The sequence below is a fragment of the Rousettus aegyptiacus genome, unplaced genomic scaffold, assembly GCF_014176215.1.
Source record: "Rousettus aegyptiacus isolate mRouAeg1 unplaced genomic scaffold, mRouAeg1.p scaffold_m13_p_5, whole genome shotgun sequence".
Lineage (NCBI taxonomy): Eukaryota > Metazoa > Chordata > Mammalia > Chiroptera > Pteropodidae > Rousettus > Rousettus aegyptiacus.
Genome location: NW_023416308.1, coordinates 73,335,106 through 73,348,270, shown reverse-complemented (window position 1 = coordinate 73,348,270; position 13,165 = coordinate 73,335,106). Strand labels below are relative to the sequence as shown.

The window sequence follows — 13,165 nt, the reverse complement described above, 5'->3', positions numbered from 1 at the left end:
TCAGACATAAAAAGGAATGAATTACTGATACATGTCACAACATGGATGAACCTCACAAACTTTATGCTAAGTAAAAGAAGCTAGACACAAAAGACTACATGTTGTATGAGTCCATTTATATAAAATATCTAAAAAAGTAAAATTTATAGACAGAGAAGACTGGTGGTTTCCTAGGGCTGGGCATGGGAGTGAACCTTTAAAAGAGAATACAGGAACTTTCCGGGGGTGATAAGAATGTAATATAACTAGATTGTGGTGATTGTTGCACAAGTTTATAAAATTAATAAAATCACTGAATTGTACAATTACATACCATGAATTTCATGGTATATACTTCAATAAAGCTGCTTTTAAAAATTTTTAAACTGTATGTAAAATCAGTAGGTTCCCATTATACATTTTAAATAACAAAGAAATATAAGGACTTAAAAGTGAACATTCCTCAGGAATGCCTGGTAAAGATGGCAGATTAAACATATGCATCTAATTCTTGAAACCTCACTAGAACTATATAATAAAGAAATGGTCTTTTAAAAGCATTAAACTCAGAAGGATGGAGAGAACAGGAAAAGGGGCAGAAGTAGCAAAAAAGGAGGGAATGACAAATTTATCCATTTGTCACTAACTGACTCAAGGAGGCTGAATTCAAAGCTGACAGTGGGCAAAGGCTCAGGATTGGTAGGACCATATACTTCTGAACTGGATGTGAAATGGAGGAGGAGGGAAGAGTGAGCACTAAAGGCAAATTCAACTAAAGTTATTTAAGTTGGAGTTAGATCCCTGTAGGAATCTCTTCCCCTACTCTACACCACTGAGTGACGGCCCTCCCCTTCCCTAGCAGAAAACTGGAGGTTTATTTCCAGGAGAAGGTAAAATAAGAAGTTGTCTGGATAGAGATGTCAGTTAAATATAAGAGTATCATACCAAAAACAGGGTATAAGTGAATATATGGATACTGAATGCTAAGACTCCTAACCCTCTCCCCTTACTAGGCTCTTAGAATACTAGTAGTCAAAATTTTATTTTCAAAGCAAGATTAGAAGATTCTTCTCTGGATCTGATCAGCCTAAATTCTAAAACACAAGGGAAGTTTCTCCAAATGGTCCAGCTGGATTATTCTATAGTGATACTCACAAACAAACAAACGAAACTAGATTATGGTGATAATTGTACAACTCTAAAAGTTTATTAAAGACACTGAACTATATACTTAATTGCAAGTATATAATTTTTAATTTAAGTATACAGTTCAATGTCACAATCAACAAGCTTAAAATTCTAGTAAAGTTTTAAGTGCCCCAATCATAAATATAAGCATATCTGCAAGGGTTATCAAATATCTGAGAAATATATCTAACATAAAAGGGAGAAATCAAAACAAAGGGTAGGGGGAAAACGATACCAGGAAAAAACAGACTAGAGAGGGAGAAGAAAACATCGAAAAAAGAAGCCTATCATTCATTTCCTCAGAGAGAAGTGAAAATATAACAATTCCGGAAACAAGAATAGGATGCTATAAGTTCTTAAAAATAAAAGAGCCCTTGGAAATTAAACATGAGAAAATGAATGAAAAATTCAATAGACAGAAAGACAAAGTTTAGGCAGTCTCCCAAAAATTAGAAAAAAAATCAAGGCAAGGAAAATAGAGAAAATATAAGAAAAAATGGAAAATTAGTCCCAGAGGTGTAAAATCTAAATAAAAGGAGTTCCAGAGAGAGAGAAAAACAACAACAAAGAAAACAAAGAAGAAATCATCAATGAAATAACCAAAGCAAATTTCCTAGAACTGAAAGCTTGAGTTTCTAGGTTGAGAGAGTTCCCAGAGTACCTTGGAAAATAAACAGATGAATAGAGAGATATAACTGTAAAATTTCAAAACAATGGTGGCAAAGATGATGCTACAAACTTCCCAAGTGGGGAAAAAAAAGTCAGCTACAAAGAAGCAGGAAAAAAATGGCTTTGGATCTCAGCAGCCAATGTTGCAAGCTAGATGACAAAAGTACTATGTTTTCCAAATTCCAATGGAAAATTATTTTCAACCTAGAATTTTATACTGAGCCAAAGTATTAATCACATGTGAGGGTAGAAAGAGATGCTCTGTTTTGAAACCTGAAAGATATTAAATATTTACTTCCCATTTACTTTCTCAAAGCTATGGGGAAAATGGGCTCCACCAAACTGTAAAAGTAAACCACAATTGAGAAAGGCATAGCATAAAGCAAATAGGAACATCGACAAAGACAAGCCCAGAGATTGTGCCAAGACAGTAACGAAGAATATCCTATGAATGAAGAATATCTCATGACAGCTGTTAATTGCAAGGATTTTAGTTCTATTTGATTTTTTAACCTAATACTTGGGTAAAAATAATTTTTAAGTGAATATCCTTAATTACCATTAACCCTGGAAGTAATTTTAATTACTATTTGGTGTTTGGCCTCTCAGAGATTATCTGTGAGTGGTAAATCATATCTTTACTTGTCCAAACACGTCTTTATTTTGACTTCCTGCTTGAATGCTAGTTTAATTAGGTATAGAATTCTTTAATCTAAATAATTTTCCTCATATATCTGAAGATATTGCTCCTTTGTTCACTATTGGTAATGAGGAACATTAGTTCTACATTCTCTTGGAAGATTTTCCCCTGTACCCTTGGGTCTCTTTTCAGTTATCGGACTTGATAATTGGTAGGCCCTTTCACCTGAAGACTCAGGCCTTTCTTTAACTCAAGAGTTTTCTTCTATTATTCTTCTGATTATTTTTTCACTCTAGTGCCTCTGCTCTCTAATTCTTTTTTAATTTCCTTGCCTAAACCACCTGTGTCCCTTATTCTCATATTTTCCATGTTTTTATGCTTTATATCATTACTTCACCCTTAAATGCATTTGTTTTTTAATCCCTGTGAATTTATTTCCTTAATCATTTTTTTAATTTCTAAATATTCTTTTTTATCCTCTGCTATAATAGCAGTGTATTTTTGTGGATGCAACATTTATAGAACCTCTCTTAACACATTAGATTTTTTCCCTAATTCTCTTTCCTGAATTATCTATTTTCTCTGGGGGCAGTTTAATTTCTTTATCTTGATCCTTCTCTTTAATGCTTTGTTTCCCTCCAGTGTCGAGAGATCCATGGCTATCCATTCACATTTATAAGAGAAGGACCAGACTGACTAGTGTTATGTACTTAGCATGCATTTCTCCTACAGTGTGCATATCTGTTTCTCCACTGTTCCCTCCTCTAAGTGGGAGGTCTGACGTAGTCTGTATATGAGTTATGGAGATGTGGTTACTGGCAAGCATCACTGGCATGAAAGAGCACATAAGGTAGAGATTTCTCCCCTCCCAGTTATCAAAAGTATAAGAAATTTACTCTTGGAATGAAGAAATTCAGTATATTTTCTTCCACTTCAGAGCTATTTTTTTCCCCTTTTTATACCTGCTGTAGAGACCTGTACTTAACTCAGGTTCTGCTCCACTTCTCTCAGGCCCCTAAAACCACACTCTCCTCAAGTACTCGGTGTGCTTTCTTCAGAAAGTCATCTGGTTTAAGCTTATAACCAAAATTCTGTTACCCGTGCTCACTGTAAGATGGAGACCATCCCTGGTGTTTCAAATGCAGAATTTTAATTTTTACCCTTGAAGATGACCCAGGACCCCTTCCTGCTTCTTATATATATTCTATCAGCCCATTTTCTCTGGAGCTACTCTTATCTTCATAGGAGTTTTCTCTTCCATATGCTTTACACTGTAGTTTCTTTTGTTCCGATCATTATGATCTTATCTGCTTTCTATCTTCCATAAATTCCTGACAATGGTTCATTTTTGTCCTCTTTTTGTTTTAGAGCACTATTTTGAATCTATTTTGTAATATACCTTCTCGGATATTAAGAAATTTGGGATAGCAAGAAAGATAAACATATGAATTCATTCCATTACCCTAATCTAATTTCCAGAGGAATGTAAGATGTTGGTTTAGACTAAAATTCACATTCAACTATATCAATCTCCTATTTAAAATATTCCTTAGCTCCAGCACAAAGTCCAAGTTCTTTGGCCTGAGATGATAGATCCTTAAGGTGGCTTTTGTTCATGCCACCTCAGACAAGAAAGCATAGCCCTTTTTCTCTGCCTGTTATCATTATCTGTGTTTACCTGATACTACATTACAAGTCCTTGTTTACATGTTCTGATTCCTCACAAAATTGCAAGATCAAGAGCAAAAACCTTGCCAATCCTTGACTCCTGGTCTATCTCATAGTAGGTGTTCATTTTATTAAAAAAAAAAAAAAAAGACTTCAGGCACTAAAAAGCATAGCATCTGAGATCTAGGACCAATGAGCCACAAATAAAAGAATTTTAGACCCAGAAGGCCTTTAAAAATCATGTTTGTTAAATGAACAAATCATTAGGGTCCAGCAACTAGGTGTAAACTTCCCTGTACTACCAGGCAAAATAAATCACTCCATCAAATATGACCCCCATTGTACATTATTTATACCTCTTTTGCTGCCCTTATCCCTTTAGTCTGTTGTTAATTTTTCCCTCAAGGACTAAAATAGTGCATATTCATTTCTGTGTCACCAATACTTGGGCACAAAGAAGGGGCTAAGTAAATATTTATAGTATGAATGAATAAATGATCAGGAGAACTGAATTTTGTATTAGTTTCTACCACTTACTCATTCAAGGGTAGGGAGTAAGCCACATAATCTCTAAATCTCAATTTCTTAATCTGTGTTATGGGGATAATAATTCTGTCCAATTATTTCATAAGTCAAGTGGAATAATCTGTATGAAACTGTAGAAAATGATATGCTACCACAATATAAGGCATACCCCCATGTAAAAATAGTAAGGAAATATGGAGTACTAAGCCACAGAGACAAATGTTTTAAACTGGGAGAGAAAATGTCCTTGACAGACTGGTTTTAATTGTAGATACTAAACCAGTACAGGTTTTTACCAAGCAGGTGTTATCCTCTCTGCCATATGGTGTGAGCCCCAGGGCTCCTCATCCTCACTAAAGACATAGCTATGACTTACTGCAGTCTCCTTTATAAGACCTCTGACATCTTTCTCAATTCCCTGCCACAGTGAAAAGAATCCAGAACTGGCACTCAGAAGACCCTAGTTATAGTCTAATTGTGCCACAACAGCTAATTATGAGTCTTTAGGAAAGTTTGTTTTTCTACCTATGAAAGAGAAACAATACTTTCTTCACAAGGTAATTGTGAGGACCAAATATGGTAATGTACATAAAGTTATTAGCACAGTGCCTGGCACATATTAGCCATTCAATATATGACAGCTGTCACTCCTCCTATAAAAGCATAAAGATATCTGAGCCAGCTCAACTTTGTTCAAGCCCCTTCTTCAACAATTTACTGTTCAATAATAGTAAGAAACTCCAAAAGATCTTAACATTTCCAAATTCTTCTCTATCTTGTAATTACATCTCTTCCACTTGATTAAAAAATAAATAAGGGGAAAATAATGCAAACTGGGAATCTGATACCTGTTGCTATTAACCCTTCTCAATTTCAGTTTTATCGTCTACAAAAGAAAGTTAATAACCCACTTCATTACACTCCTGTGAGGATTAAAAGAAATAGTGAATAAGAAAAGATCCAGTATGATGTAAGGCACTAGACATGTGAACATTTTTTATAATTGATAACAGTACAAATGACTCAGAGTAAACCAATCCCCATGCTGGAATCATGGTTCAAAGTATTTTAATATTGACTCAATATTAGATTAGAACTTTACTACTCCCCCGCTTAAAATTTCTAACAGCTTTCCATTACCTTGAAGACAGAACTCCTACATGGTCTGACTTGTTTATTGCTCCTCTTTGTCACCCACTTCTAGTTCCTTCACATTTCACATTCCAATCATAACAAACTACTTGCATTTCTCTGTACAAAGCATACCTTGTGAACCTCCTTGTCTTGGCACATGCTATGCATTCAGTCTCTGCCTGAATTACCCTCGTCTCTTCTTAATTCTTGCCCTAGATAACTAACTCATTCAGCTCTGCCTTATCACCAAGAAACTTTCTTCTATATATCCAACATTGTAATCAGTAAGCGGTTACTTGCCCGATGCCATGGACACAGAAATTAACAAATCAGACATAGCCCCTGGCCTCATAAAATCTTAGCACACTTCACTATAAACTGCTTATTTGTGCCTTTATGTCACTCACAAGACTACGAGATCATTAGGAGTTGGGACTCATCCCTATACTGCCATTTCTCCATAAGACCTGGCAAAGAGTAGGGGCTTTACAGATGTTTAGTAAATCAATATGACATAACCACCTTTATACAAAAGACAACATCCAGTATAAAGAATAGCAGTATTCTCTAATACATATCACAGCTTACTATTTAAAGACCCCTTCAAACACATCAACATCTCATTTTACCTACTCTAGAAAGCAGAATTTGTAAGTTGAAAGAGGTAGAGAGGGACCTTTGAGGTTATCTAGTTTTACTCCAGCCAATTTATCAATGATCCCTATAACATTCCTTCAAGAGACAGGGCATTCACTACAACTTCAGAGAACAGAATGAATGACCTTAAATGAACGGAATCTGTTCCCTTCAGCATTTAGTCCTAATCCTGATTTTGTACACCCTACCAATTAAAGAAATGAAATTCTCTTCTAAATTCAGGTTTTTGAAGGCATGCTCACGTAAGGCAAAGTGTATCATCCTCTTTTGATTGATGAAAAAACTCAAGGGGGTGGCTCCATAGTGGAGTGGTTAACATGTCTGCTTTACACGCAGAAGGTCCTGGGTTTGTGACCCAGGTGGAGCCATGGACCATACCCCGGGTGTGCCAGGCCCCCCAAATGCTTCCAGGCCCCCTCCCCCAGTAGCGCTAGGCCCCAGGTGCACACTGAGAGCATGTGGGAGGAGACGCCTCGCCTTCAGAGATCCAGTTCATAAGGAGAAACAGCAACATCCATAGGTCAGAGGTGGAAGTGGGGAGAAAGAGGAATTAAAGAGGAGGAAAAAAAAGAAAAAGAAAAAGAAAAAAACTCAAACTCAGAAAGGCAAATTGGCTTTCCTAAGGTTCAAAGCTACAATTAAAACACTGAGCCTAAAAGCTAGTTTTTTTTTCTGATTCCAAGGTTAAGATTTCTAGAACATTAAAAAATTAAAGTTAGAAGGAATACCTACTGTTTATTAAGTTCAATTTCTTTACTGTATAGATAGGAACTCTGAGGCCCAGGGGAGTGGCCAAATGAGTCCCTCTCAGCCCAGGCACTGCATCTACCACACTGTCTTGTTCCCTAACCACCATACCTGCCAAGATTAGAATAGAGGAAATAAAGACTTACCAAAGTGTTAGAAGAATTATAATCCTCAGCTAATTTATCTGTAAAGAAAAAAAGACATGGGACTCAGTCAGTAAACAATCAGTCAATCTATTCTTGGGAGTGAAGGAAAACTATCTAGTCAAGCACTTGCCAAGCTCAAAGAATAACAGTTTTACTGGTACTATGGGCCCAACACCATGCTCAGTACGTTATACACTTTACCTCCTTAAATCCTCATTATAGTTCTGCGTACTATTATAGATTTGGAAACTGAAGTACAGAAATGTTAAGTAATTTGCCCAGGGTACACACAGGTTATATAAGAGTCAAGATTTGAATCCTGGTCAAATTCTAAATACGATGCTAGAACTGTATCCACATCACCAAATATATCATCATCAGGCTTGAATGGTCAAGGAAATCTCATGCAGTCTAAAAGAAAGGGAAAAAACTCATGGTTTGCAAGGTCCTGAGCTATCCATAACAAATTACTACCAGCCTACAGCTTCGGCTTTACAAAAGAGACTCCATACATATCTATTCCCCCACAAAGAGAAAGACTAAGGCTTAGGAAAAGAGAAGCATTAAACATGTTAAATCTCATTAAAGGCAGGGTCTTGGTTCTAATAATAGATTCAAGCTCCCTCAATGAGACAATTATTATATTTCATTTATTTGGAAATGTACATTTTTTTACATTAACATTTCTGAAACAGAGATGTGTCCCACAATCAAAAGTAATTCATGTTTTAATTGGCAACCATTTTTCCTTTAGTGGTACATAAAATAATGGTACATCTTAAAATCAATGATACCTTAGACTTAATGAAATATGAAACATACACCCAATGAAGATCTTAGCAAGAAAATAAGTTTAAAAAACAAATATTGTGTTCAGTTTTATTCTGAGTCCTAAAGATCCAAGAAGAAAGTGACTTCAGTGGTTCGCCGCCAATGGAATTAGGAGAAGAAATATCTCTACTAAATCCAACATATTTCTCAACAAAAACCAAGCCCAGAGAAGTCCAAGATCCCCAATCCAATACACAAGGGAGTGCCATGTACAGCTTTGTCAGTCCTATGACAAATAACGAACCCACTAGATGTGACAGCATGTTCTTAAAACAAACCCTGAAAAGCCAGGTGTACCCTGAGGAAATCTATTCAGGATATACTTTAAACATAATTCACTTGTTTTTCTTGTCTGAGAGGACATCAGCTTAGGCAAAACAAAGCATAATACTATGCCTTCACTGCAATACCCCCAGTCTTATGTACTGCTAGTGCTTTTGAGGACTGGATGTTCTGGTGTTGCCTATCACAATAACTACTAATTGGTACAGAAAATAAAGTGCTTAAAAAAACAGAAAACTTGACAAAAAAGATTGGCATAAGGATTATGTTCAGGTTATAGACAGCAAAGGGTTTAAGGGACCAAGTTTAAAACATACTTCCATTACATATCAGTCATTTAGTTTCTCTCTAAGTGTAATTAATTTCTGAGTCTATAAAATGGGAATAATTTGCCCTACCAACCCGACAGGCCATTATGAGAATCAAACAGATAATCCTTTTACAAAGAAATTAAGGTAGTGTTATCATAATAGGATGAGAAAAGGGGAAATAGGAAAGGGAATTAAAAATAAACTGTATCAAATATACAGTTTTGCCTAGAGCTGGCCCTGGTCTTTAACTTCTAGAAAATTAAAAATCCTGCATGCATGCATGTATGTGTGCATGCACACGCACACGTGCACACACATAATTGTATATGTGCACAGATGAACATATACACAATTACCTGAATGTATATATCTTTACATGTAATCATGCATCATCATTTATAAATACATAAGTAGACTTTAATTCCAAACACATGCAAACTCAGAGCTATGCTTCCATATACATATTTACCATTTATACACATCTATACACATGTACACATAAAAACAGAAATTCTTTCAAAGACTTAGCTGCTAAGGCTTTCAAAGCCAGCTTCTAATCTCACATCTCCATGACAAACTCCCTAAAATACAAGCTCTAATCTCCTGACTAGAAATCTTGGCGCCCAGTACCTCTCAACCCTAATTCCTCCTTGGAATGACCCAGTCCTTCAATGGGAAAAGTAAGACAGACCCAGCGGGGCCAGACGTGAAGAAGGAAGTACTGCTGGGAACATGCATGACCCTCTCCTGGGCACTGCCATGGCAGAAGGAGCAAAGCTGCAATCTGTCATCCTCACCATCTGTGCCCTCTGATACAAGCCAGATACTTACTGGGGAAAGCGTCCTTCAAAATTACCTAGTTCATCCTGGTTCTCACCTTCCCCAACAGTACTGCCCTTTGAAAAAAACAGCATGAACTCTGGAAAGAACACCAGACTCAGGGTTAAGAGACCAGCTCTGCTACTAATTTAGCCACATTAGAAAGGCCTCTTTTGCCTTTAATGTCTGCAAAACAAGGGGGAACTGGAATGATACACGAAGAACATTTCTTGCTCTAACATTCTAAGATTATATATAAAAGTTTCCAGAAATGTAGGCCTTCTTGTAACTTATCTAGGAAAAGAAAAATCTCTCAGCTATGTAAGGAGGTTCTCCAATAAAGTTACTAGAGGCACATAGTAAATTCAAAGGGTGCTGGCACAGGAATCAGGAGACACGGCTTCTAATCCCAATATTGCTATTAAAAACAACTCTGGAAAACAAAGTCCCTTATACAGAAAGAGGGTATATAAAGAATATTATTACTAACCTGTTTTTTATTTGACTGATAAAAATTAGTGCCATGAGGAAGAAATTGGGCTTGCCTGCTTAAAAGATACACATTAAATGTGTTATTAAATAACTTAACGTTATTAAAGATAATGATGATGACAGCTACGTTTCCACGGTGCTGTTTATAATCTATAAAGGACTTTCACATTGATGAATTCATTTATTCTTCACTGTAACATCTAGAGATAGGAATTATTATTTCCAATTTGAGGCTCAAAAAAATGAAATGACTATTAGAACCTAGCGAGTGTCACAATTTAGTTGTAGCACACAGTCGATGTGCTTTATATATAATTTCATGTTACCTTTTTAAACGTGCAGTTTCAGAGCAAAGATGTAAATGTGATATAAAACTCTATCATCTTGGCTCTCAAATTCCAAAATTCCATCTTAGTGAAAGTACCATCTCCACTCTTTCCAATACTTTTCTTCTCTCATCCCACACTAACAGGCATGTGGAGCTTTTCCATCAAGATGAAAATCCTTTTATTCCTAGACTGCACTAGACATAATCCTTATACCTGTAAAGCTCATGTACTTCTGACTGTTGGACGTCTTCTTTGAGTTATAGAATTCCAATACATCCAGAACAGCCTGTGGGTTTTTCTTCTGCTCCGACTTAGTGATATTTGATGTCTGAAGTAAGCGGGCCCACTGCTCTGGCATCCCCTATTAGAGAGACACACAAGGTTGTCAGGAAGACACAGTGACAGGGAACCCAAAAGGAAAATCTGAGTTTACTCTGATACTTGCTAGCACCTAAAGACAGATTTAGTCACTCCTTTTTCTCTATACTCTCAGAGTACTTCACAAGCCTCTTTTATAATATTTATCTCATTGTATTGCTCATTTGAGATTTTTGCTCTTTCACCAGGCTATTATTTTTCCTTTAGAGCAGAAATCATATCTGATTTGTCTCTGTATCATCAGTGCCCAGCACAGAGCCTGATGCCAAGGGGCCACTTAAAGGAGCTCTACTTAAAGAATGAAAATTCAAAGGTTTCTTTGGTACAGTTCTGGAGATGAGGAAAGTGTCCCTCTCATGAGCATAATAAGATAGTAATGAGGATCTCAGGCAAAGACAGAGGCATTAGGAAGACTAGAAAGGATAAAATCTAATAGTGCATAGCCAGAACTCGGAAAGACCAAAGGCTTTTCTGTGACCCATGACTTACTGTAAACTCCCCTGTGACGGCATCAAAACCAACGTGAATTGTGTGCTCGAAATCTGAAGGAAGAGAAATCTCTGGCCGTTCCTTCTCCTTCTTTTTATTTGCTGAAAAAAAAAAAAAAAAACAAAAACAGGGAAAAGTAAAAACAACAACAACAACAACAAGAAACATTATTACATTTTTAGGCTTATCTAGCTCTTTGTTGACCCGTAGGTTCCTTTAGAAGCCCAAGACTGTTTACTTCACATATGTGTATACAGAACCTAAAGCTGGACTTAGATTGGAGTAGATGCTCAATGGATGATTAAAGATTTAATTTTTTGTCAAACTCAAATAAGGAAGGAGCAGAAAAAACATTTGTTAGGTTAATAGTCCTGGTTCTATTACTAATGAGCCATTTGATCCAGGGAAAGTTACTTTCTTTTCTGAACCCTGGTATCCCTAGCTGTAAGAAGAGAAGGCTTGAGTAGATTGTCTCTAAAGACACTTCCAGCCCTGACATCCTACCTTCTATCAACTGCATCCTACTTGTTTGGTCCTTGATTATGAGCTGCTTCAAGGTTCTCTAAATTATAGCATTGTATATTTGAAAGTTGTTTTAATAACGAAAATCACCAATATTTTATCAGGTGCTTACCAGGCAAGGGTTAAAGTTCTTTACATGTATTAATTCACTTTAGCCTCACAGCAACCCAATCAGTTAGGTACTATTATCCTTATTTGGCAGTTAAAAATCTGAAGCACAGAGATTAAGTTACTTGCCCAAGATCACATTGTTAGTAATGGCAGCTCCCAGACCCAAACCCAGGCAGTCTGGTCAGAGACTGAGCTCTAAACCACTATGCTATACTGCCTCCCTAGACTAGGACCTTAAAGGATCAGTAAGCCCAAATACTTGTAATCATCCCTCTCCCATCAAGAGTCTTGCACAAGGTAGATGTTCACTATGGTCCTGCTGACCTGGCAGAAAAAAAATTCAATATTTAAGGAGTTGAAACACTGAAGTACCCTTAAAAGGGGTTAAACTGTGCCCCACCCCACCCCCCCACCCCCCGCCCAAATCTTATGTTTTAACTCATGGTACCTCAGAATGTGACTTTATTTGGAAATAGAGTCATCAGTTTTGTATGTGTATCATCTGTATCATGCTTTAGGTTTCACAAAGCACTTTGACGTGTATTAGTTCACTACAGTCTCAAAACAACTGTGACAAGCAGGGCACTGAGTATAATACCCATTTGACAAAATAAACAGAGGTTCTAAGAAGTTAAGTAACCTGTCCAAATTAGAAGCAGATCTGGGACCATAATTGAGGTTTTCAGACTCCTAGCTCTAAGATTTTCTATTCTGTCATTCAGCCTTTCGTGGACTGCTAACTGCTCATGATTATGTTCTCTCCCCTCTCTCTCCCAATGAATTCCAGCCGCCACATCATCAATAATTTTATCTTCAATACAGTGATCCTATTTATCCACTTTTCTCCATCTTCATTGCCTCCACCCTATTTTAGGCTTTGTTTCTGTGGCCTGAATCATTCTAACAGCAACTTGTCACCTGATTTCTGGTCTTCTCCAACACGAACAACAGCCAGGGTGATCTATAGCCTTGCCATTCAAAGCAGCATCTGTATCACTTGGGAGACTATTAGAAATGTGGAATTTTGAGCTCCATCCTAGACCTACTGAATCAGTATCTGAATTTTAATACAATCCCAAATGATTCACATGCATATAAAAGTTTGAGAATCAAAAAAATGAGAAGACAAACTACAGAGAGAAAATATTTGTAAAAGATATATCTAATAGAGAACTATTATCTAAGGCATACAAAGAACTCTTAAAACACAACAATAAAAAAACAACCCAATTAATAAAATGGGCAAAA

General features: G+C 36.6%; 1 protein-coding gene across 5 annotated transcripts in view; it reads right to left on the bottom strand.

Moving 5' to 3' along the window:
- Window positions 1-13,165, bottom strand: part of PAK1 (p21 (RAC1) activated kinase 1) — a 128,119-nt gene that overhangs the window by 34,343 nt on the left and 80,611 nt on the right. For all 5 annotated transcript variants that reach the window (XM_016161502.2, XM_016161501.2, XM_016161500.2 and 2 more), the window contains 3 exons: window positions 11,285-11,385; window positions 10,631-10,778; window positions 7,354-7,391 (listed from right to left, as the gene is read on the bottom strand). In XM_016161502.2, coding sequence (XP_016016988.1) covers window positions 7,354-7,391; window positions 10,631-10,778; window positions 11,285-11,385 — 287 coding nt within the window. The remainder of the gene's footprint in view (window positions 1-7,353; window positions 7,392-10,630; window positions 10,779-11,284; window positions 11,386-13,165) is intronic.